This window comes from Hibiscus syriacus, unplaced genomic scaffold (genome assembly GCF_006381635.1).
Source record: "Hibiscus syriacus cultivar Baekdansim isolate YM2019G1 unplaced genomic scaffold, ASM638163v2 tig00111005_pilon, whole genome shotgun sequence".
Taxonomy (NCBI): Eukaryota; Viridiplantae; Streptophyta; class Magnoliopsida; order Malvales; family Malvaceae; genus Hibiscus; species Hibiscus syriacus.
In genome coordinates, this window is record NW_024062949.1 from 39115 (window position 1) to 66447 (window position 27333).

The 27333-nt window shown below is 35.9% G+C and overlaps 3 protein-coding genes and 3 pseudogenes across 3 annotated transcripts; 2 read left to right on the forward strand and 4 right to left on the reverse strand.

The window, feature by feature from the left end:
- Positions 1 to 3636: 3636 nt before the first annotated feature.
- On the reverse strand, positions 3637 to 4794 carry LOC120149500 (F-box protein At3g07870-like). The gene has a single exon (XM_039162271.1). The coding sequence runs from the start codon at positions 4792 to 4794 to the stop codon at positions 3637 to 3639; it is 1158 nt and encodes a 385-aa protein (XP_039018202.1).
- A 1191-nt stretch (positions 4795 to 5985) lies between these two features.
- Positions 5986 to 7094, reverse strand: LOC120149501 (F-box protein At3g07870-like). The gene is made up of 2 exons (XM_039162272.1): positions 6810 to 7094; positions 5986 to 6735 (listed from the first exon to the last, which is right to left on the reverse strand). Exons 1-2 carry the CDS (start codon positions 7092 to 7094, stop codon positions 5986 to 5988), a joined length of 1035 nt encoding a protein of 344 aa, XP_039018203.1.
- Positions 7095 to 8689: 1595 nt separating this feature from the next.
- On the forward strand, positions 8690 to 13336 carry LOC120149502 (actin-interacting protein 1-2-like). The gene is made up of 6 exons (XM_039162273.1): positions 8690 to 9084; positions 9174 to 9335; positions 9499 to 9685; positions 10614 to 11036; positions 11890 to 12218; positions 13123 to 13336. The coding sequence occupies exons 1-6, from the start codon at positions 8690 to 8692 to the stop codon at positions 13334 to 13336; spliced, it is 1710 nt and encodes a 569-aa protein (XP_039018204.1).
- Positions 11993 to 20451, forward strand: LOC120149448 (annotated as a pseudogene).
- LOC120149447 lies at positions 14888 to 17584 on the reverse strand (annotated as a pseudogene).
- Positions 20452 to 20590: 139 nt separating the features above from the next.
- LOC120149402 lies at positions 20591 to 26914 on the reverse strand (annotated as a pseudogene).
- Positions 26915 to 27333: the final 419 nt, after the last annotated feature.

The following is a 27333-nucleotide window of genomic DNA, read 5'->3' on the forward strand; positions in this document are numbered from 1 at the left end:
GTTACACAACAACTACTTCTAGCCAATCACACACTTCCACTACCACTCTTTTATTTATTGGGATAAATTACGCGATTAGTATCTAAACTTTAAACTTTTTTAAAATCATGACTAATATTTAATTTTATTTCATTTTAATAATTATCGTTAAAAACTTAAAACGTTAAACTAAACTGTTACAAAATGATCATTACAATGTTATAACATAGATCACTGATATATATTTGAATAATCAATTTACCTATTAAACTCTTAAAATTTATAAAATAATCATTTAATTACTAAACTGTTACAAAATGATCATTATAATGTTATAATAAATGTATAAAGTGATCATTTACAGATATAAGACATTAAATTATTCGAACAACGTCTATAATACTTCAAATTTATATTAATTAATTAGTAGATAAGATACAATATAATAATGATGTATATAATAATAACATTATATATTTTATGAATTAAATAAAATTATATTTGTTTGCATGAAGATTATTGTCGCTAGGCTGTCAAGTCCATCATTGTTCTCACACCTTCGTTTTGTCCACCACCAGTACTATGATTAAAATATATAGAAAAAGAATGTTGAAAATGTCGTACTTTATTTATTTATTCTTGCATATTTGTTGTACAGCTGCATTCTCTTTTTAATTAATTATTGATATATGATCTATTAACAGATCAAATATTATAGAGGTGAGGATGATATTCTCAACCTAGTTTGTTTTATTTATAAATGTCAAGGTTCGAACCTTAACCTTGCCTCTTTTAATTATACTAATTTGCAAAGACCGGAAGAAATAGAAGTAAACTAATTGGTAAAAAGGCATGAGAGAACATTGTACTTTTGAAAAAAAATTCAATGTGGCTATCGTATTATTTTTTCTCTTAATATGACCCTCAAACTCAGAAAACAAATTCAATGTGACACTTTGACCAAAGTTATTCGTCGTTTGACCATTACAATGCTGATGTGATAGTCCACGGTGTTGACAAGATAATCCACGGTGTTGATGTGGCCGTCCACAGCGGTTGATAACATGGCAGATAACATGAAAGATGTGCTAAATTGGTAACTCAAACATGACAGATGGACTGCCACGTCAGTACTGTAGACTGTCACGTTATCACCATAATGGTCAAACGATGAAAAACATTGATCAAAAGGTCATATTGAGTTTGTTTTCTGAGTTGGAGAGTCATATTGAGAGAAAAATAATATGAGGATTATAACACCCTAATCTAGTTCGACCCGAAGATCGATGGATTACGATATCACACATTTTTCTTTTTAAAATGACTGTGAACATTATAAAATAACCATTCAAAGTGATATAAAATAAAAATATAATAAATCTGAGTTTACAATATGGGAGTTCCCAAATATTCAAAATGATCAATATTGAGTTTAATACAAAACAAAGTTACGACTAAATATAAAAATGGTCTACAATAGTACATGCCATCTAATATAAATCAAGATGTACTCTGAGGATCTTTGATGAGCTGGAATATTTGGTGACGATCACGCTCCATAGACGGTCTCCAGAGAACCTGCGTACAGAAATACATTTCAAACGCTGAGCTTACGAGCTCAGTGCCACACTAATAATTGTACTATATTACATGCATTCACTAAATGAGCATGCTAGTGGCATAGGTATGAAGACTTAAGGAAATACTATTATGACATGCTAAGGTAGGCATTATGGTATGGGTGAGGGTTCTACATCTCGGAGCGCACACCCCTCTAGCCTTCCTAAAATACCCTTGGGTATCTAGGGTGAGATCCAGAACTACATCGAAAATGTACACCTGATTAACTTACTCCGTCGAATCTTGGGCCATCTGTCCCCATCCGGAAACTAAAGTTCCTTCATACCCAAGGGTATCTGGGGTGAGATCCGGAACTACATCGGAAACGTAAACCTGACTAATTTACTCCGAACTGTACGATCGTTATTTGCTAAAGTAACTCGGGTGTCCTAATTTTTTCCCAAGCATCAAACAAGTCTAGTTTTATGTCATCCTAACTATTATTGTTTCTAGTTGTTATAAGTTTATTATTGTTCTCACTTGTAGTTTTATTTTCATAGCATTATGGTATCATTGGATCCCTCAAACCCATCCCTTAAAACCCTTTGGTTTCTTACCCAAAACTATTCGTGGGTACCGATACTAAGTCCCTCAATATCGGTATTGACCTCTGGGTATCGATACTACCGACTTATTAAAGGATGATAGCAAAGGGCTAGTATCCTTACTCTAGTTTGAGTATCGATACTCCTACTACGAGTGTCGATACCTTACCTATAGTATCGATGCCCATTGTATGAGTATCAATACTTCTAGCCTAAAATCCCTTTGTTTTTAGCACTTGAAGAACAATATTGATACCTATTTTGGGCACGAAAACGACCCTCTAACTCACCAAAAAGTCCTACTGAGGTCTCCAAACGTTATTTGAATGTCATGTCCGATAGTAGGGGTCATAAAATATCCATAAACATGATGGAAAACACCAACTATTGAAAACTACCATGAACATGCTTCATGACTCATGCAAGCTAACAAACATACTTAGTGATCTAGATTGTAATAGAGATGAGTTAGAAGTGAGTTACCTTGAGTCTAAGCTATTAGGATTTCCTTCAACTCAACCAAGGGTGAATTTTTCCTTTCCTTTGCACTTGGAGTTTTCTTCAACTTCTCTTTATAAGCAAAAAACAACACAAGTGTAACTACTGTTGTTGGAAAGCTTAAGGAAGAGTTTAAAACATCACTTGAGCTCAAATCCTTCCAAAAACGGGTTGATTGAACTTAGATTATAAAACCCCCCACTAAATCCATATTTGATAACAATGGCCAAAATTTACCATTGAGAGCTTGAATGAAAGCTTAGGAGATTGAGGTTTTATTCCTTACCTTAGAATCTTTGAACTAGGCTTGTAAAACTAAAAGCTTCGACCTTTGTTCTACTCTTGGGGAGGAAGAAAATGATGAGGAAACGAATGAAGAAGACAAAGAAGAGAATGGTGAAAAAGAGTGGAAAAACATACGTGATATCATCAACCGTTAAAGGATTCAACCTTTGAAATTGTAAAATTGCTCTTTCACTCCATCTTTCATTCAAGGATTAAAAATGTCTTTTTAAACTCAAATGGACTTAAACCAAGCCCAAATCCACTCAACTTGGTTTAGGTTTCTTACAAGCTAAAGGATTTATTCTAATGTCCTATCGGGTTAGCCTGAAACTCTTAACACATAATTCGGAACATTACAAAGATCACATTAATTTTTTTTAAATACAAGGACCGCATTTTTTTCCAAACTAATTTGTTGTACAACTGTATTCTCTTTTAATTGTTGTAAGGGTAAAATTATCATACCAAAATCCTCTTTTGCAAATAGAGTCTGCATCCCTTATATTTTTTATCTTTTGACATTAATAAAAAAAAATTATACCTGATTTTCCTCTAAATATTTTTTTATCTAAAATCTTAATGTATATTTTATTGTACAATCATCGTACATTTCATTATACACATAATATAATATGTGTGTATGTGTGCGTATGTAAGTATATAGCATAAACAAGATCTCAGCTTATGATATATCTGCAGGAACACAGAATCAACTGTGAAGCCAGTTCAGGCTTCCCACATGAACAACTATTTTGAAGTGATAATTAGGCATCTCCGGGAACGTAAACTCCCTGAATGTTTCAGACCGTGGATCATAGACAAGAAGAGGTTTGCTTTTGTACTCCAACAAGATCTCACCATTTCTCAACACACACAAAAACCGAACAAACAAATTTGGTCTTAAATTAGTACCGGAGTTTAGGATCTCTTGTTGCAATAATGTTGGGGTCAAGCAGTAAGCTCCGATGCTAAACTCTTTGATCCAAGACTCTTTCGCACCGTATTCCTTCATAACCCAAATCTCCAATCGTTCACCGTAGTTACCGTGAAACGCCGTCGTAGATAGACAACCTCGTACCACCATCAGTTGACGGAAACACTTGTCCGAACCGCAACGACAATCAGGTTTTGGTATCTGGTCGAATCGTTCGGTCTCGAGATCAAAGGATATAAGCAAGGTAGCCGTGTTGTTCTTGTTAGGCTGTGTAAGCCAATGGAATCTCCCGTGGACCAAAGCCTTGGATTTCGAATGAATAAACCGATATGGTATGGTTCCTAGGTTTCTCCAACTAGGGGTTCCGGATGTCAGGATCTGAACCTCCGACTGAGTCGAAGATATCGACGTGGGTGTAGATGTAGTACTCGAGCCGACTCGTCTCAATTGTCTCCGAAACACTACCTGGATCACCTTGTACTGCTTCGTGGTTCGATCAAAACCGAACCCTAAATTCCCCACAAGCGATGGGTATTTGACCAGTTTGGGGAGCTCGGTGCAAAGCCTGGTGAAAGGGTTGCAGATGAACACCCTTCGTGATGCATCGTGCATGCAAAGCAATCCATTACATGAATCTATCGAATACATGGGCGTAATAGGAGAATTAATGGCGGGGAGCTTCTTTGATACCACCACTTCTCCTTCACTATGATCTGAGAAATCTATGAAGTAGCGTTGGTCAGGGATCGGCCAGTTGCTTTCCAAGATGAAGCTCGGATCGTTGCCGGAAGCCGCGTCCAAGTGCTTGCTGATGAGAAACGGATCGTGTATTAGGGTTCGCCAGGCTCGACAAACCATCTTTGAACTCAACAAAGATGTGAAGGGAAGCCTGGAAAGTATATTGACGATGACTTCCCGAGGAAGACGATCCATCAGTTTGCTGCTGGTTAGTCTTTCTTCAACAGTTTGCTCTCTTTCGTGGTTGATTCCTCCATTATTAATATATATATATATATATATTGGTGATCGAATCAAAGTTGATATTGATTTGAAAACAATTTAATATAACAAAGTGAAAGCGATTGAATATCGATGATAATGCGATGGCATAGTGATTCCACTGCCGCAAGTTGCGTTTCTGATATACCAACGCACGAGAGAAATTTAATTCAATTGATAATTCAACGATGATAATGTAAAGTATAAAAATGGACGAGTTTGTTATATATGAATAGTTGGGTGATGATTTATAATTTTTAATAATCAAAAAATTTAGTAAAGTAATATTTTATAGTCTGACAATCAATTTATAACTTTTAATTGTCGGATACTCAACGAAGAAACACAAGATATTCATCTACCAAAATTAGTTGTCAGATGCGGATCAGTCCTAATTAATTAGGGTGAAATCTCAAGAATCGGAATAATAAGAAATAATAATAATAATAATATTTTTATTTTATTAAAAATATTAATTTATTCAAAAAAAATGGCAACTCAATCTTACAATGTCAATTGGTGGCTTAATAGTTAAACTTAAATCTCTCATTTTATACTATTTATATTTGGTCTTTATTATTAATTCATGGTAAATATAATGTAATAAATTTCTTTAATTATTTAATAATGGATATTCATAACTTTTAGTGTGGAAGGAGCCGACTCCCTTATTTTCTAGGTTTAATTGTTTCTCAAGTCCCTATTAGTTTCAAACTAAATAAATTAAATTATGGTCTCCCAAATTTTTATATTCAATCACCTCCTAGGTCCTTATTAGTTTTAAAATTAGATAAATTAAGTTTTACCCTATTTTTTGAGTCCCTATCAAATTTGAAATTAGGCAAATTTAGTCCTATATGTTTTCTCTTATTTAAATACTTCTTAGATCCTATCAATTTTGAGATTAAACAGATTATACTACAATTTAAATCTTGATGGCTTGATAATTAAATCATAACCTTTCATTTTATTATTATCTATCTTTGGTCTTGATTGATTTCATCTTCGATTACTATATACATAAAAACGTAGGGTAAATTATAATGATAGTCACTGAAGTTTTAAGACTCTTTTACTTTGGTCACCAAACTTAAGTGATTTCAGTAGATTCGTAGTTTACCAGAATTAACTGTGGAGCCAACTTAAGCTTCCGACATGAATAACTATTTTGAAGCAACTAGGCATTTCCAGAAACCTAAACTCCTTGAACGTCCCATACTGAGGATCATAAAGAACAAGAGCGCTGCTTAAGTACTCCAACAAGATCTCGCCGCTTTTCAGCACGCACAGAACTCGAACTAGTAAATTAGGGTTCGAATACCTCAAGTGTCGAATCTCTCGTTGCGCCATTAACGTCGGGGGCAAGTGAGTTCCGATGCTAAACTCTTTGATCCAAGACTCCTTCACACCATATTCCTTCATAACCCAAATTTCGAATCGTTCATCGTCACCGTGAAACGCACCGGCCGACAGAGAACCTCGTACGACAGTCAGTTGACGAAAACACCTATCGGAAGCGCAACAACAGTCGGCTTTCGGAACTTCCCGGAACTGCTCGGTTTCGAGATCAAACGATATAAGCAAGCTAGCTTTGGTGTACTTGTTCGGCCTCGTAAGCCAATGGAGCCTGCCATTGACGAATGCCTTTGATATCGATGGATAAAATGATAAGGTACGGTCCCTAGATTTCTCCAACAAGGGGTCCCGATGGTTAGAATCTGAACCTCCGATTGAACACAAGCTGTTTTTCTCCGCAATCTTCGTTGAACCACTATCTGGACCACCTTGTATCGTTTCGTGTTCCGATGAAAACCGAAACCCAAATGCCCCACCAGCGTGGGATGATTGACCGGTTTGGGGAGCTCGACGTAAACCCTAGTGAAAGGGTTGTAAATGAACACGTTTCTCGACGTATCAATCATGCAAACCAACCCATTGCATGAATCTACCAGATGCATGGACGTATGAAAACCGGGGAGCTTCTTTGAGATCACTTTTCCTTCACCATGATCGGAGAAATCTATGAAGAAGCGTTGGCCGGGGATAGGCCAATTGCTTTCCAAGATGAAGCTCGGATCATTGCCGTCAGCCTCATCCGAGTGCTTGCTGATAAGAAATGGGTCTTGTATTAGGGTTCGCCAGGCTCGACAAACCAGCTTTGAATTCAGCAAAGATGTTAAGGGAAGCTTGGATAGTATGTTGACGATGACTTCTCGAGGAAGACGATCCATCATGTTTGTGCCGGCTGGCCTTTCCTCATCTCTTTCATGGTTGATTCTTCTTCCATCATTGACAAAGACGAGTAATACTGTAATAGAATATGTACATTATATATACATTTGGCGATCAAAACAAAGTTGGATGATTTGACGTTGATCACAAAATAATATGACGAAGGGAAGGTGAAAAATGATAATGTAATGACGTGCGGTTCCTCTACGGCAAGTTGTGATTATGACATGCCAACGTCTTTCTCTATAGCCTTTACATAGTTCGTAAGGATTCTTTCGTTTATGTTTGTTTATTGTATTGAGCAAATGAATGTAAAAAAAATCATGTTTAATTAATAAATTAACGAACAAAATAGATGTGTATTGAATTCGTTTATGTTCACGAATATTTTCATTTGAAAGTAGATTGATCAACTCATTTATAAGCTCATTTATTAAGTTCTCCTTTTCCTTTTATTTTTTTTATATTTTAAATATTGGTGAAGGTAGAGACTAAATTGAACATGTGGTAAAATTTGAAGTTCAAACTATGAAACAAAAGGAGCTTAAGGATTAGTGACATAATTTCACCATTTCTAAACACACAAACGAACATTAAACTCACACGTACACTAATATGTTCGCGAACGTTAAATGAATTAAACATGAACACCATAAAAAATAAACAATTGAACACGAACAACACAACTTTATTCGTTCAAACTCATTCATTTATGCTCCTAAAAATACAATACAAACTCATTCATTTACACCCCTTATTCGTACATTTTTAACTAAGATTTTCTCTCACTAAATTTTTTATTAATTTTTTTAATAAGATAACATATTATACATCTTACTTTTTATATCTTTATAATATCGTATTATTTTATTGGGTAAATTATATGAATGGTCCCCGACTATAAGGTATTATTTTATTAAGTCCATCGACTATTAAAAGTTATAAAATGATCCTCTAACTATAGAATATTTCTTTTTAAGTCCCTTAATTATTAAAAGTTACAAAATGATCACCCGACTATTCATTATGTTCCAAACTCGTCCTTTTTCATTAAAAATTTAACGGTATTCTGAGTTGAAAGTTAACATGTTGATTATGTTATGAAAAAATATGATCGCAGAATCTCAAATGACTATCATATCTCAATCATCACATTAACATCCAACTTAGACAACTGCTATATTTTTTGTTAAGAAAATGATGAGTTTAGAACATAATGAATAGTTATTTGACCAATTTGTAAATTTTTAATAGTCAAGGGACTTAATAAAGCAACATTATATAATCCGATGATCATTTTGTAACTTTTAATAGTCGATAAACTTAAAAAAGTACCCTATAGTCGAGGGACCATTTTTGTACTTTATCCATTTTATTTTATCTTAATTTAAATCAATTTACTTGAGAATTGAAGAAACCATATCTATAAATACAATGTAAATTCAAAATGTCCAAAAAGGGGTAAGTGGTCAGCGAGCAACTCGTTCAAAAAGTTACCGCCTCAATTCCCGCACTTTTCCTTTCAACTGAAAACTAAATTCCTCCTTTCCAAACACTAGCCCTGCCAAAGCACTCGCACACAGAGACACCCACACTAATGGCTGCTAATCTCGTTGAAACCTATGCATGCGCCCCTTCCACAGAACGCGGCCGTGGGATTCTGATCTCCGGCAACCCAAAATCCAACTCCATCCTCTATTGCAACGCGAGGTCCGTCTTCATCCGTTACCTCGACCATCCTCTCGACGTCGCCGTTTACGGTGAGCACAGTTATCCCGTCACCGTCGCTCGTTACTCCCCAAACGGCGAGTGGATCGCCTCCGCCGACGTCTCTGGAGTCATACGGATCTGGGGGACGCATAACGATTTCGTTTTGAAGAATGAGTTCAAGGTCCTCTCGGGTCGGATCGACGATCTGCAGTGGTCGCCGGACGGGTTGAGGATCGTTGCCTGTGGCGATGGGAAAGGAAAGTCGTTTGTTCGCGCTTTTATGTTAGTGTTGTTGTTTGAATTGGAATTTTGTTTTAAGAGAATATGAAAATGGTTTAGATTTTGATTAGAGGTCTTTTGTGATGTTGAAGGTGGGATTCGGGATCAACAGTGGGGGATTTTGATGGGCACTCGAAGAGGGTGCTAAGCTGTCATTTTAAACCGACGAGGCCGTTTCGAATTGCGAGTTGTGGAGAAGATTTCTTGGTGAATTTTTATGAAGGTCCACCCTTTAAGTTCAAGTTATCTCACCGGTAGGTATTACTGTTAATCTATAATGCAAGCCAATATATGGTGCACTACAGAATGAACACTGCTTAGGGAATTATAAGTTTTTTTTAAGGAAAATAGCCTATGGATCCGTTCGTAAGATTTATGTTAACTTTAGGATTAAAGGATTTGTTTTATGATTTGCAGGGAGCATTCAAATTTCGTCAACTGCATTAGATTTTCACCAGATGGAAGCAAACTAATTAGCGTAAGCTCAGATAAGAAGGGTATAATATATGATGCAAAGAGTGGTGAAACAATGGGAGCGCTGTCCAGTGAAGATGGTCATACAGGTAGCATTTATGCTGTTAGCTGGAGCGGAGATAGTAAACATGTAAGCACCTAGATTTTTGGGTAAATTATGCATTTAATACCTAAACTATCAGTTTTGGTATGTTTTAAATACCTAAACTTTCAATATTTTCAAAATCATACCTAAAGTTTAGTTTTTGTTTCATTTTATTACCCCATCTAAAATTTAACGTTAATTTTTGGAAAAAAAAAATGAAAGTTTAGGTACTAAAACGACCAAAAATGATAGTTTAAATACTAAACGAGTTAAGCTTTTAACAACGGGTACTAAAATGAAACAAAAAATAAACGCTAGGTATGGTTTTGAAAAAATTGAAAGTTTAGGTACCAAAACTGATAGTTAGGTACTAAATGCGTAGTTTACCCTTGATTATTATTATTATTTTGCTTTAATAAGGACCATTGCTCTGTCAAAATAAATAAATAAAGTCTATAGCTTCATTGAAAGAGCAGTATCCAATGCAATTGTGCGTCTGATTACTTTCAAGCGAGTCATTTTGTGTAGACTGGAAACTTCAAATGAAGTGTATAATGTTCCTTTAAATCCATGCATAGTTGTTTAAGCATAATCTGTGTGTGGAAGTGCCAGGTCAAATTACTTTCAAACGACTCATTTTGTGTAAACTGAAAACTTGGCAGTGTCCTTTATCTTCCTCGAGTTCTCAATTGTGTTTAATTTATTTTAGCCAACAAAGATGGCAGTAACAGTCTTGCATTTGTTCTGTTTTAAAGTTCAACACTAAGAGCATGAATGAGAGATTCATAAGAGTTGTGTTTTCATCAAAATTTACACGTTTTCCTCAACGAGTATATGTCGACAACAACAAAAACTCTCTGTTACTTTCTTCACTTAACTACATCCAGCCACTTTTTCGCTCTGAACTTCCAACATCTTAATTGCAATCATGTGTTTCCTACTTATCTGCCTATTACTTTATTGATGAAATCAGGTAATTACTGTTTCTGCTGACAAGACTGCCAAGATATGGGAGATATCTGAGGATGGTACGGGAAAAGTGACGAAAACGTTGGGATGGACTGGATCTGGTGGAGTGGAGGACATGCTTGTTGGATGTCTCTGGCAGAATGATCATATCATTACAGTTTCCCTTGTTGGCACAATTAACTTGTACTCTGCTAGTGATCTTGATAGACAACCGTTATGTTTGTCTGGACATATGAAGAACGTAAATACATTAACTCTACTCGAAAGCGACGGAAAGACGATTTTATCCAGCAGCTTCGATGGATATATTTTTAGATGGATTCCGGGGACTGGATACAGTGGCAAATTAAACAGGAAAGATAATTCTCAAATTAAATGTTTGGTTGCGTTCAAAGAAGAGATAATGACATCTGGATACAACAACAAGGTAAACTTATACCACAAAACACATTGCATTTTATTATTGTTAACAATGTATGCTTTAATAATCTCTGTTATTCAACTTCACCCACCATTTAACAGATAAAAATGTCAAAAAAAAATATGAAATTCATTTATTAAGGTCTGGCTAAATACCTTTCAAATGAAATTTTATTTTACCTGTTTAACATTGTTATTTTTGCAGTAGTTGCTGTTGATTTATGTTATTATCACTTGTTAATATCTTTCAGGGTAAAATGAGTTGGTGCTTGTGGAAGCATATAAAATTTAGTTTAGTTCATATTCTGTAATTTATAAGAAGTGTGGTTAAATACGCATCGCCTATTATTGCATTTCAAATGAGTGCTAGAATGGTATGACTCAAATTATATAAGCTTTTTTGAATTAGCCTGGTGGTGCAAAGAGATGATTTTTTTTTGCAACCAGAACTGGCAATGCAGACTGCAGAGACTTTGGTAACATAAAGTAGCAGATGAAACTTTTATAAAATATTTTCTGAAACGTTTTCTAGAATGTGCTGTATATCAGCTAGAATTCCTTCTTAAACATTATTGAAGAAATGAATGCCCCATCCTTAAAGAAACTGCAATACTTATCTTTAATTGCAGTATGAAGAACATAATTTTTTTCCCGGCTTTGATGGCCATAATCTAGATGAATGCATAAAGTTCTGTCCATGCATAGGTCATGCGTAAAATACTTTTTGCTGTTTAACATTGATATCATCTCTATCTAGATAAGTACTTTCATGGATTCATATTAACCGTGAACACTTTGCACCCTTTATATAGCTTGAATACTAGTTCTCTTTCTGTTGACCATTCCTCAGTTAATTTCAGGTATGGAGAATTTCTCTAGATCAAGATAAATCTGAGGAGGCAGAACAGACAGATGTTGGCAGTCAACCAAAGGACTTGAGCCAGGCCATTAATACCCCTGAGCTGGCTTTAGTTTCAACTGATTCTGGAGTTCTATTGCTTAAGGATCTGCAAGTACTTGCAAGCATCAACCTTGGGTTCGCAGTGACAGCTTCTGTTATTGCACCTGATGGAAGTGAGGCTATTGTGGGGGGACAGGATGGTAAGTTGCATATATATTCTGTCTCAGGTGATTCTCTTAAAGAAGAAGCAACCCTTGAGAAGCATAGAGGTCCAATTAGCATTCTACGGTATTCGCCAGATTTTCCATGTTTGCTTCTGCCGATCTAAACCGTGAAGCAGTTGTTTGGGATCGTACCTCCAAAGAGGTAACTTGTAATTCAAATTAATTCTAATACATCACCTTGGAATAAAATTGTATGGTAACTCGATTCATCCCATTTTCGAGATGTACGCTTGGGCTTAACAACCCTTTTGTTCATTCCTTATTGGACACTCTGATTGCTTGACATTCCTAAATGTCAAAAGTAAATTGGGGAATACATATCAGTTAAGAGAGATGTTTTCCTCCTTAACAAGAGTGGATGCTTCAAATAGCTTTCCCAAGAGTAATGTCCTAGATAATTATGGAATTCAGATCCATCAGTCATATATTGAGGGATATTAGTGTTACTCCTGGTCCTGGATAATCAACCTTTTTTATGGTCATCCTCTAGTTTCTCAGTTACATTTGCTGCATTGCTTCAAAGCCTGTTTGGTTGCACAGTATCTTTTACGACTGATAGAGGAACAATAATTATCATTTTGGAGCTTATTTGATCACTTCTTCAGTTATCTGGTTGTTTACGTTTGATTTTGGCATCAGCTGCTAGTAAGAAACCTATTTTATTAACTCCAATTCCAGGCATGAAGCTTCTTGCTATGCAAGGATGTGAACCAAAAGTTCTCAGCTCTCTAAATTTACACTATTATAGAACCTACTATGATATTACAAAACTGGTTTTTACTTGTTTATGATCCCTTGAATATCATCGTGAACAGTCCAACAAAAATTTCTGAATATATTAACAGCAGGATATCTTAAAAGTGCTTTTAGCAATGGACTGGATGTTTTAACCATATTTTGCCTCGTAGCTAAAATATAGTTCCCAATTGTTTTGCAGGTGAAGCTTAATAACATGTTGTTCCACACAGCTCGTATCAATTGCCTTGCTTGGTCCCTAATAGCACCATGGTGGCTACGGGATCACTAGACACTAACATAATCATATACGAAATTGCGAAACCGGCTTCCAACCGCATAACCGTAAAGCATGCTCATCCTGGCGGAGTTTATGGTTTGGTTTTTATTGATGACTGCACTGTGGTTAGTTCAGGGGAGGATGCCTGCACCGTGTTTGGAAGATAGTGCAGTAATATAAGCATATGACTCGAATAATGCAGGTTAGATCTTTAAAACTTGAGGAATGCACATTCATTTACCTTCTTATTTTAGATATTGGTTGACCTGTGAATATGGCGACGAGGAAAAAAAAACTTTATGTTGCATGCAAAGAATTCAGTTATGCATTAATAAGCTGTATTTGCACATACTACTTCAAAATAGTTTTCTATTTTGTTATAATTTGAGCCTAATAATAGGAAAATTAGGAAAAAGGGGCATGACTTTTCTATAATTGTTTTCAGGACACTGTTCCTTTATCAACTATTTTGCAGAAGAATAAATGAAAGCAAAGAGAGCAGGTAAGCAGCATCATGAAGGGTGTTTGTGGAACAGGTTTGCGATATATATATATTGGCAAGATCCAGTTCATAGTATATAACTCTTAGTTTTACATTAATGACTGAGATACATGGTCAAAAAAGAGAAGATTTTTGCGGATAAAAAAGAGATGTGAATAATAGAAATGCACAAAATTTTAATCTTCACCATTGATTTTGTTTAATCCATTGTTAGATTTTATTGTAAAACCAAAGAGTTCTATATGGTATAAGTGAAACCTGCCTCTCTCTCTCTGTATATATATATATAACCAGGATTCATGATGTAAAGAGAGTATTTTGCCCTAATGATCAGGGATTTAAATTATAGTTGCGGTCGCGTGCGTTTATCGCAGTTGTGGATATAATGAATGCTATTGCGATCATTGCGGGTATCACGGTCGTGAGTTTTTTCTAAATGAGTTGATTTTTTTAAAGAAACTAATTAAAAAAAAAAATAGCAGATAACGGTCTGCTATTGTCATGATTGGCCGATAACCGTTTAATTGCGGCCATGACCCATTGCTATTGGTAGGGATTAAATAGTGGTCCGAGACCGCAATAGCACCCGCAATTTGAATCCATGACTATTGGTGTTATTTTGCTTCACACCGCTATTTTTCGTGATAGAGGTCTCAGACACCGCCGCGATCGCAATATAGTAGCCGCTATACCGCTATTTAAATCTCTGCTATGATACTTTTGAAGGTTACTCTTTATAGTAATCTTTCCAATGCGTTGGAAATGATAAATAAAGTTGTCGACCATTGCATGTAATACTGAATCTCAAGAGATAAAGGCTAGCCGTGACTGCATTGATTCAAATTCCCAGCCCGCTAGCTGCTGTGGAGAGTGCATTATTGGGCATCAAGAGGGCTGCAGCACCTGAAAATAGAGTTGATATATATATATATATATATATATTATATATATATATAGAGAGAGAGAGAGAGAGAGAGAGAGAGAGAGAGAAAAGGAAAAATTCATTCAAAGTCTTTTATATCATTTTGGTTTCTTTCAACATTTTCATCTTTGTCAAGTTCTTTTGGACTCATTGGCTCATTACATTGTTTGATTTGTAGACTAAGGAAGAATGTTAAATTCTTTCTTCAAATTCACTTTGTAGTTCTTTAGTGAAATACATGCCTTCCTCTAACATTGCACACTAGAGACAGTTTATTCAGGTAAGATTCCACCGAGTAAAAACATAAACTCAAAGATGAATGGTGTTGAAACAAACAGCATGCGAATGGCAAGCTCGATAAGAAGTTCCCGATACTCGTTGTAGACTTACGGGTTGCTTTACCATTAATACTGACCCGAAGCCAACGACTTCGACCGAATTCACTGTTCCCCCCCCCCTTAACTCTTGTACTTGGTACGAAAATCAACCATCTCATCTGATGGTATTATTTAGAGCCTTTCACGGAACTCGGATGCAAGGTCGATGTGAGATATTCGCCTTTTGGTTCGCAGTTCATATCCCTTCATGTGCACTGATTAGACGGCGAATTCCAGTCGTCAAGAAGGTTTATCATAGTTTCCTGGAAACTTCTTTGCTTGTGGTCCGGGCTTCAAGACATTTACATCACCCATTGCGAGCAAGGATCTACCCACCAGCTTTTCCGGCCAGTGCACGATGCCCTAGGGCAACTTGGCTTTGCCTTCGCTTGAGGATCTTTTTGTCAACCATCAACACGGATCATCCTTTTGAAAGGCCTTCCAAATGCTGCTCCGCTTGAGCCATTTGATCATAATCAGAAATTTTGAGAAAGTGGGTTCCTTCTTCGAAGGACTGTCCCAGATCATATATCGAAATCACCGTTCACGGTAGTGTTCTTCAACCGGTGAATTGCAAATGACAGAATGGAAATAACTTCTTCGGAAAACATAACATTGTTAAATACATCAGAAGGGTTCGGGGTAGATTATCCCACCCGAAAAGACAAAATTCCAGAAAGGATCTGCTTAAGGCAACCCATGGAGAACCTGCAATTCAATACCAAACTGTCAATGAGTGTAATATAGCAGAGAAACGAAGACAGATTTCAAAAAAAATCATGAAAAAGCTAACCGATAAAACAGATTGTAGACGTTGCTGTGAATACTTTAAAAGCATCAGGCATCGACTGTTTCTGTGTAGCATGAAAAAATCTGTGTAGCATGAAAAATTTTGGTCCTCCTAGCTTGGTAAAGCCCCCGGGTCGACCACAATAGACTCGATACGTGATCTCTGCATAAAAACAGAATCAATGCAATTAGACACAACTAAGAATGTGCAGCAGAAGGATCTAAAAATCTTATAAAAAGAGTTATGCCTACTCTTTCCCCCCAGGGTCGCTAGTATGATCAAGGAAATTGAGGTCCCTCCTGAGTCCTGACCAAGGAGAACACACACGTGAGATACGAATAAAATACAAGAAAGAAGGATTAGATGTAGATACAATTAAGAACAAAGCATAGAATATCAGAAACTCATAGCACTTTCAACTCCACAAACTGATATATACACATATATTCATTAGTTCATTACGGGATTCATCTCACCGCAGTAACAAAGGATAATAAGCCACTTTCTTTCCTTCTAACCTACTAAACCTACTTGAGTCACAAGTTAACTTCCTTTGCACCCTTAATAGGTCGTAATGATATGATTTTCAGCGGCCTCGAATTGTAATGATACTAGGAAAATGGAATTAATCCAAAATGCCAAAGGTTATTAGCTTAAGTATCTAACTTCACATGTAAAACAACCAATAATCGCAGAACTGATGCCCGATATCATCTCAGATCATCTCCAAAACAGGCAGACATACGGTCCTAAAGTCGCTTCCGATCGCTGAACCAAAGGTTCACCAAAAATCTGCAGATTTAGACCCAAAAAGGTGTATAACTGAAAGTCCATGAACCATCAATATAAATCGGCTCAAGAACTCATAAGACTCACTCATTTACATTACATACTTTCTACCATTCAGCTCCAATTTGATACCCTCAATGTTATGTATGAGCCAATATGCAGCACAATCAAATTTGTCATCTGTTTGATAGCTTCCAAGTTTCATTTCTACATTATCAACACCGCCTCGAAGTCGAAATATCGATCGATAATTAAGGCTAACGCATGCTTTCATCTACCAAATTTTGCACAGTGAAACAATGCAGATTCATTCAAATTTCAAGTAATTCCAACCAAATCAAGAACTTGTAATTTCTCCAAGTCAAAAAAGAACTTCAATTCTCTAAGCTACTCCACACAAAGAATGAACTGAAGCCACTTACCATCTTGAGTAACCAAGGGATAATCCAAGGCACTCAGAGCAATAAACCAATCCCAGCACGACCAAGCTTCATCAACATAGCAGCAGCACGCACGTGGCGGCGATGTGTGTAGAACCATCGAAGAAAACCTATCAGGCTTGCCTATAACATCCACATTCTCAAAGCTCCTAATAGCAGGCACAGATTTCAAAGCCAAAGCCAGTCTATATCTTTCCTCATCAGAAGCGTCAGCTCCAAGTTGCAACAAGTATCGGTTCATGGGATGGTAGACAGCAAGCAGTAGCCTAAAGATCCGATCTTTATCACCTTTTCCACCAAATAAATAGTACCCAAAATCTGGTGGGTAATGAGGGCCATGCTGGACCGGTGAAGGGAAAGGTCTAGGGGAACTGAAATTGGAGATTGAGTAAAGCGAGAGGAGGATCATGGAGAATAGTTGTTGAAAGAGAGTGAAAAGCCATTTCTTTTATGCTCCCATAGTAAAAAAACAGTGTTTTAAGCTCTTCAAAAATGAAAATTTGTAACCTTTTATTCAAAGATTGAATATCAAAGGAGGAAATTTGGATTTTGAATGTGTTTTAGAAAATGGGCAGTTGGGGAGCTTTGATTTCAGTAGACATGACTCCATTGTTGATTATGAACTCTCGACTCAAGTAGTAGAATTTCTTCTCTCTCTATCTAATGTCAATAAAAACGATTAAAACTCCTTTTTCTTATTCTGTAATTCTCAGTTTGATAAAATTAAATGATAGGAGCTGAACTTGAGGAGCTAATTAGGGTTCCTTCCTCAAAGATTTGATTTTGATAATTAGATCAATTTTAATTTTAATTTTCCTTATACCAGCTTAAAATGCTTGAAAGCACGCGCCACCGTCAAGGTAATAAGACTCACGTGCGGCATTCTTAAATAATAAAATATTATTAGTTTTATTATTATTTTAAACAATAAAATTGATAAAAAATAATAATAAAAATTATTATTATTTTTATTGATTTTATTATTATTATTAATTATCGATAATAAATAAACGAGTTAAAAAAATCCGATAAAAAATAATATTTTCGGTAAAATACTATCTAAAATATTAATTTTTTACCGAGTTTTTCTTACTGCGCTTACCTATATCGATAATTAAAATTGATAAAAATAATAATATTTTAGATCATTTTTATCGATTTTATTATTTAAATAATAATAATAAATTTAGCTATAAAAAACTGTTTTTTAGAAGATTAAAACGGGAAATTCATGCAGCTTATCTCATGAATCTTCTTCGTCCTCCACCAATCCAAACCTGAAATGAAATCCATGGATAAAAACATTGTGATTTGAACTCAAAAACCCAAAGCATAATTTTCACAAAAACCAAAGGAGAAAAGAAAAGAAAAGAAGGCTCCTTTGCTTGAACAAAGACGATCCCTTTCTTGTAAGTTTCGCTTTTTTTATCCTCTTTTTGTCAATGATGTATGCTTCTTATTTCTTTTAAAAGCACCATCTCTTTATCGTTTGCCTTTTCCCCTTTCATTTCCCCTTTTGCTTTCTCTTTTTGGCTTCTCTGGGTACTTTTCCTTTCTTCATTCTGTTCAAAATTTATAATGTTTTTTGGTGTTTTTTCTGCAATGGGCCCATGCCTATTGTGTGCTTTTTCTGTACCATACTTTATTACATGCACTTGTTGGGGGATCCCCATTTGTTCTGGTTTTAGTTGCTAAGTTGATATGAGAGATTAAATTTTTTATATACTAATATCTAAATTTACAAGCTTTTAGTTTGTTTGTAATGATTTTCGGTTTTAATACACAGGGGGGAGTGAACAAGACAACCTAATCATTTTGGAGGACCATTTTGTATCTGAATATGGGGGATCATTTTGTATTACTAGTGGACCGGTTGTTGACTGAATCCACGTTGGAAGCTGCAATCGAAAGCAGGAACCGGTCTTTGCAGGCCAATGCAGCAGCATTTGATGACTCAAAGGTATTCGACTCTTCTCTGAAGTTGAAATTGTCGTCCACCCCCCGGGAAAATTGTCGAATGCCGAATATGCCAAGATGAGGATGAAGATTCAAACATGGAGACCCCTTGCTCTTGTTCTGGCAGCTTGAAGGTTAGTTTAGTGCCTACACGATGGAAGTGAAAGTTTTCATACTACATATCTTAAGCCTTGCACGTACTTCACCCGGGACGAGCTCGTGTTCCACCTTGCACCTCACGCAATGTAACTAGCACTTACAGTGGACATTGAGCTCTCTACAAAAACTTTTTTTCCGAATTTTGGTGAACATATCATCGGTGTCGATTACGTAGTAAATTCAAGCACGAATAGTTATTTTGTGGGTTAATACACATCAAGCCCTCTATATATTTTTTTTTTATTTCAGTATGCTCATCGGAGATGTATACAACGATGGTGCGACGAGAAGGGCGACATTACCTGTGAAATATGCCTTCAGGTTACATACTTTTACATTTCATGTCCCATGTTCTGGTAAAAGCTTTCTTTTCTTTTTTTTAGATCTAACTTGAGTGATCATAAATCTGAATTTCAGCAATTCAAGCCGGGTTATACCACACCACCTCCCTTGTTTCGTATCGGTCGTATTCCGATGAATTTCGGGTAACTTTCGTTTCGAGTTTAGCTGTTTAGGTATTAGTAAGGTACCTGTGATTCTCTTAAGAGATTTCAAAGTGCTTCATTTTCTCCACAATTTTATCAGGGAAAACTGGGAGATTTCGAGGAGGGGGTTGAACAATTCTCGGTTCATAGCAGTGGTCTCCACAGATCATGGCTTATGGGATTTCGGATACGATGAGTATTTAGCTACGACAACGAGCACCTCGATAGGCTACTGTACCATTGCTATAATCGTCAGCTTACCATACCGTACCTCTCTCTGGTCCAGTGGCATGTTTTCTTCATAGCCAATAGTTCACTGGCCTAACAAAATAACAGGATTTGAGAGGAATAAGCAGATTTTTCTATTTTCTTATGCCTTTCATATGCAGTTCACGCTTCTTTTGGTTTTTCGACATGTTCTTCCTGCGATACTAAATGGAAGTGAAGACTATTTTCTGCTAGTTACGGTAAGCCAGTCCCTCCATGTATCTGGAGAATATAATCAAGTTCTCTACTTTCAGACTATAAACTCATCTCGTTTCATTTTACAGTCGTTACTAGTTCAGACTGTCGGAATTATCCTGCCAATCTATGCCATGGTTAAAGTGATGAGTGCCATCCATCGTCGTCTCCACAGGCAGCTACAGGTGAGTATTTCCCATTGATTCAACCGGTATTCCCCTCAGTTTCGGTGCCTATAGTTTGCTTATTTGAGTTTCATTTTCTTCTGTTGATTAATCAGGAGACTCCAAATTCATTGGTTACTCGATCAGGCAAGGAAAATGAAATTTCAATCGTGCAAGCTCAGCCTCACATAGTTAGCATACATTGATCGCCAACGTAAATAAACCGAACAAGCTGTTAATACAATATGATTCACAGATTGCGAAAGATCGCAGTTGTATTTATCAAAGAAAATATACATCGTAACAGAGAAATCCAAAATGTTGTGTATGGTCCGTTGTGCATTGTATGGGTAGATTAGTGAATGTTATATATACTAGCAGTCAAATGAACATTTATTTTCCATGATTAATTAACTACCATTCTTATAGTACAAACTACAAACCAATAAAGATTGTAAAGATGCAAATGGATCAGAACTGAGGTATGGAATGAGATGGTAATCAATGTATTATTGGCCTAGACTCGAACTTTACCTCTTAGCACACTTGAATCCGTGATGCACACTTTCGGATCTAAAATCAAGCTTCATGTGCTCGGCATTGCGTGGACTAGGAACATCAGCATGTACCGTCCATGTAATTTACCAGCAATTCTTGAACCATGCCTCGATCAGTCATCTTCCCTGCAGCACCGTAAATGGGAGCTAGGCCTCCGCTTACCGGCCCTGGATTTTCTTTCACCTGACACAAAACAGTAACATAAGTTACTCTGAAGTACCAGTAAACAAGATTATGTCCCTGATGGCTGATGAACTATTTAGTTGTTGATTAACAACAAAGGTGAGTTTGTGTTTTCAAATAAAAGGGAAACGAAAGTGCTTACAGTTTGCACGGCTTCCCTCAAATCATGGAGGAAAGTATCAACAACCGGTACATGTTGAAGAGTGACACAGATATGAAGGCTGATTCAATCACATCAAAGAAAAGAATCTGAGTCCCCGATTATAGATATCACTACAAAGTTAAAATTTTGATACAGATTCCAACTTGAAGACAAGCGTATACTGGGGAGTGCTCACCTGTTGGGCCTCTGCAATGCATTCAAATGCCAACCTTTGCGGGACATGATATTCACTTCAAATGTCTAGAAGATCCAAATGCCACTACTGTCATGTCCGGCTTTCCAATGATAAACAACTCAGAAATCTCCTTCCTATAATTGAAGTGGCGGTCATTCTATATATCTCAAATTAAGGAATTCAGTAGAAATAAGTGAAACAAATTCGAACCCTTTCTCAATCATCTTAGATGCTTCCATGATTTTTCTTGTATTCTCCAAGTAACCTACGAGTTGTTAAGTAAAAAATAATAATTAGCCTAAATGCAGAACACAAGACAGGTTAGATGACCATTTCATAGCTTCACACATTAATTCTTCTACCTTGTTGTCCTAGAGACATCATCGCTGCCCAAGCTCCAGCAATCAACGCTCCAGGCCTGCTTCCAGCCATGGTCGGAGACACATATAGCCCACCTGACCACTCAGTAACTGTCCATGTACAGAAAATAAAACAAATATAATTAAGTAGATTCATGATGCAAAGAACTGCTACTGCATTTCTTACATAGAATTAATTCTAGTATCCGAAGAATGTATCAATAAAGTATCTGCTCTTTTTCAAATTAACCCTCCCTGCAAAGCCAAACTATTGCTTTCCAGTCTAAAGTAACCCTCCTGTTATACCAAACTATTGCTTCCCAGTCTTATCTTAAATGTTTAAATGTCCCCAGACACTTGGAAATACTGTCCTAGAAGCAATCGGCTTCCTCAGTTTTAAATGTTTGAAACAACCCTAAGGATCTCCCTTTCCACCCTTCTTTACCATCTCAGGTTATTTTCTCTTTTTCATTTTCATTGACAACAGAGATTCTACTTACCAGCTACAAATTGATGCTGTTGGAGAATGGTCGACAAAGAAGTCCAGCATAATATTTCGTAGCCACCAATCAAGATGACATGAAAGAAAACATATCATAAAGAACTTGATCAAAATTGTAAAGTTAACATAGACAAATTTGACATAAAACCTAAGTTTATGTGAGCACAATGTGCATAATCAAAAGGCAGAATCTAAGCAACAAAACAGATATTGCACATTACAGAACTACATAAAATTTACAGTTGCCAATAGAGCCTAATACCTCCAAATCACCAACTTAAATTTTTTACTTCAGCAACTAGATATAATCGAATAATAGAGCCAAAACAATGTTCAATGTTGTTCAAAGAAAACTGATAGATACCTTTCTGATTTCATGATTTCTGTAAAGAACTATGCTTGTTCCTTTAGGAGCCAGACCATATTTATGCACATCGGTTGAAACTGAAGTTACTCCCTTAACAGTGAAATCAAATGGTGGAATTGGATACCTGAGAGGAAAAGCGTAGAAGATATAAGTATAACCAATCAAGTTTTAGACAACATTCCTGATAGAGATTGAACAGAAACATTAAGAGCTTAAGATAAAAAAATGGAAAGGGTAAATTGATAAGATCATAGAGAAATGATGAACAAAGTGGCAGCCCAATCTCATAAAACAGTTTTCTAATTGCACCCAATAGCAGGTTACACAGAAAACACCATCAACTCACGGCATGAAAACTCGATTACAGAAATTCTTCATTCAAGGGGAAAATGATGGCACTCTTAAACAGTAAGATCACCTTAGCACATTCAACAACAGTAAGGGAGATAAAGCCTCCCTTAAAGAGGAAAACTTCATCAGAATAAAGTGAATAACCAGATAGTCATTGAAAACTATACTAATAAAAACATAAACATCAATTTTTAAAACACCTTACCAATGACCTAAATAAACAGTTCCTTAGTAAGGGAAATTGGCACCAAATCAGCAATAGAGAACTACATGCCTTTAAAGAATCTTCATTCAAAGGGGAAAATGATGTCAATCAAAGTGAAGGCACTTTTTGGGAGTAAGGTCACGTTAGCACATTAATCAACAGTATAAGGGAGATAAAGCCTCCCTTACAGGGGAAATGACAACTTCCGAATAAAGTGAATAACTAGTTAGTCATTGAAAACTAAAATTAATGACCTGAGTAAACAGCTCCTTGATGAAGGAAATTGACACCAAATCAACAATACAGAACAACATGCCTTTAAAGAACAGAACCAAACATACAAGATGACATTAGTCCATGTTGAAAACAAAATAAATAATATAATTCCAATACAACTGAGTTCAGAAGCATATACCCGAGTTTACGAGCAAAAGGCAAAACAAAGCCACCAAGACAAAGGTCAACATGGAAACAAATTCCATAGCTATCAGCCAATTTACCTAGCTCCTGCGAGAAAAGATTACATATTTTATCAATAAGGTCCCAAGTAAAAATAAAATTGAGAAATTACATTTAAATGCTCTTCCTACCCTGATGGAAAAAGCAATGAGTAGTGGCGTACCTCAATAGGGTCAATGATGCCATGAGGAAACCCAGGCGCAGATCCAACAATCTGCAGAAACATAAGATTTTTGTCAGGCCAACTTATAACAAAGAACTTAGCTGCATATAAGATTAATGAAAATAATATAGACAATTATACCATGATAGTGTTTCTGTTAATATGCTGTCTGATTGCTTTCACATCTGCTTTGAATTCCTTATTGACAGGGACACGACGGAGCTTGATGTTAAAATATTGTGCTGCCTTGCCATATGCTGAATGTGCAGATTCAGCTATTATCCTATGCTCGGGAATAGGATAATTCAAATTGATAAAATTGATCATGATAATAAATTTACGAAATATTTTAATTAAATTTAAGGGAAAACTCACATTTCTGGCTTGGTAATCCCCTTCTTCATCTTCATGTAATCCCGAGAGGTTTTCACAGCTAACAGTATGCTCTCAGTTCCTCCTGATGTCATGTTTCCACATATTTGTCCTCCAGAAGCTTTATCTTTACTGCCAAGTAGATCCGCTGTCATAGCAACTACTTCAGCCTCAAATCGCCCCACACTCTGGAACACATGTAAATGTAATGGATTGGTATGCGCAAACCTGAAAATAGTCAACGTCATTATTTAAAGATGGTACCTAAAAGTAGAATGGGGCAGACATCATTTCTTCGAAGTTATAACAGAAACAAAATATATATATATATATATATATATAGAAAACAACATAAAATTTTAACCTTGAGGTCGTGGGATCGAGTCCCACGGAGGGCATTTCATAATTCGGAGGTCTTCTATAGAAGCTGCTCTAAACCTGGTGTTGGGGGAAGCCTACTATCTTACCTCCCCCTTACCCCATTACATATGGGAACAAAGGACAGCCATTTTTTTTAATATAAAATTTTAACCGGCGCAAATAGTGTATTTTAACACCTTTTTTGGAAACCAAGATAGTGTGAAGTAATTTTATGCAACTTGTAATCCAATCAAGCGAGTTTTAAGCATTGCAGAAAGTAAAAGATTTGAGATGTTCTTAGGAATATAAAATAACAAAAAGTTTGGGATATCTTACTGACATTGAACATGCCTCGTTGATCAAAGAAAAATGTCCTTCAGATTCACTTCCACCAATATAGCTGGACCAAATTAAACCCGCAGCTTATCAATGTCAAGCACAATCCAACAAAACTTATATATACATATATATATGATGTAGCAAAACATATACAAATTATTTCCAAGACAAAATTATAAACATACACTGTACCAGAGCATTTTCCTTGCCAATCAACATCCTTGTTTTTTGCATCTTTCATTTCTTCTAGAATACCCGCTCCGAAACCTGTGGTTGGCAATTCTGCCCTCCAGTCTTCTCGTTTGGATTTGCTACCAGATTGCAACTTGTCCACAACCTGCATTGTTCAACAGACCGGTACACGTAATTATATTCATCCTAATTGTGAAGACTTGGAAGATTTTAATCATTAAAGACAAAATGGACTTAGACCTGATTGAGTGAAGCATAAAATTCTGTAAAACAAAATTTTGAAAATAAAGCTGCGCGATGCAGCCAGAGCAGAAATTAGCATTCTAGTTCTAGAAGAAAGAACACAAGTGTCTCTGCACATGTAAAAAGAACGGTCTACTGCATATTTTTCTCTCTTAGCCTCTTACAGTTTAAAGAAAACAGTACTCATGCTTAGTTCAAAGTTCAAATAAAGACCCAGTCCGTTTCCCTCTTGAAAAGAACTAAACAATCAAACAAGTGCTGCACTAGAGTCTCACAACCCAAAGTGCAAGCTTTTTATCTATTTATGGATTCCTTATTAAATGCACATAAAGTAGTACAACAAACCTCTATGTTAAGAAAAGAGAAAAATCTAAATAGCGCCTGCGATTTATAACTGTATTCATTGATACAGAGTAAGGACCAAATTATATAGTCTATGATGCCAAATAAAATGCAGTTAAATAAGTCCAAGGAACTGTGCAGTAGTACAAACTACAAAATGCAAATCACTAATGTGTTCCACAAATCAGCTGGGGCCTGGGAGAAAAATATTATATTAAAATACCTACAATCAATAGTAGCAGCCAGAGTTGGAATTTCTATCGAATCATAATACTAATAAAATAACAAATGCTCTGAATGCACTCAGCGGACGCGACAAATTAGAGCCGAAAACGAGTCGAGTTTGAGTATTGCTGAGCTCGACTAGATCCAAAAACTCACGAGCCTAAAATTTTTAAGCACGACTCGGACTCAAAATTATAAATTGAAGTTTGAAAAAAATCGAAATAAAAAAAATCTTAAACTTAATTAGATTAAAGCCTCAAACTCAAACTTTAACATGAACGGACCTTAAATATATGAAATCTTATACTACATTTTTTTTTTAAAAATCAACTCCTAAATGTTAATATTATTATTAATTTATTTTTAAAAAAATCTTAATATATTATATTTTTGAGTAACTCGTGAGCTTTTCGAATCGAGTATCAAGCAATGAAGTATCTAAGAATTTAAAAATGGAGATCCAAAATTTTAATTTTATTTTTCTAAAAATAATGGGTATGCAATTTATAAGAGTAGAGTTTGAGCTCGAGTATTTATCTAACTTTTACCGAGTCGATCGAGTAACTAGCGATTTATTTTGTCTCATTTACACCCCCATTCCCAGTTGTTTCATTTCATTTATTGCCCAACAAAACAAAAAACAATAAATTTATAATGTTCGCAACAAATCGGAGAACTAAAATTAATCCGCTGTACGGAAAACTGAATGTGTAAATTAGATGAAAAAAAACAATAAATATGACTTCAAATTATACAAAAGAAAATATGTCGTCTAACCTTTTGTTTCTCCGCATCAATATAACTCTTAATGCCAGGAATCAACCTTTTGCAAAACGGAAAACAAATGGATTAGTCAACGAAAACGAATATTTCCGCTAGGGAACTTAAATCGAATAGAAAGACAGCGATATAATACAATACTTGACGGAAGTCATGAACAAGCCTATGAGCGTAGCCTTGAGCCCCTTGTCGTGGACAACGGAGAGAAGCGAGTGAAGTGCACCTGCGATGACGAGAGTGAGGAGAGGGGCGAGGAGCAGAGCCAGAGGTTCGAATTGTGAAAGGAACAGATTGGCAGAAACTCTGAACCGGGCTAAGAATGAATTAAACGAAGAGAAATAATCTTCCATATCTGTTTGTTTTCTCGGAAAAAGAGAAATGAAATTCAGGATATGAAACGGTTTGAGTGAAACGGACGAGAGAGTTTTAAGGGAGGGTTGGGTAATCGCGTGCAAGGTACGTACCTTCGTTGTTTTGCGTTTCCGCCGGGTGGACCGGGTAATTCTGACATACGACAGCTAATATAAAAATAAGGAAAAGCGTAATTGTAAATATTAATTTTTTTAATATTTTTATGTCAGCGTTAACTTAAATGTTAATTTTATTATTTAATATGTTAATATTTAATATTTTTTGTTATAATTAAAAATATTATTTTTCTCTGTAACATTTTTTTTATAACCGGAAACATTAAAAATATTAACATTTTATATAATAAAATTAACATTTTAAGTAACGTTCTACCGAAATTATTAAAATAAAATTAATATTTTTTATTTT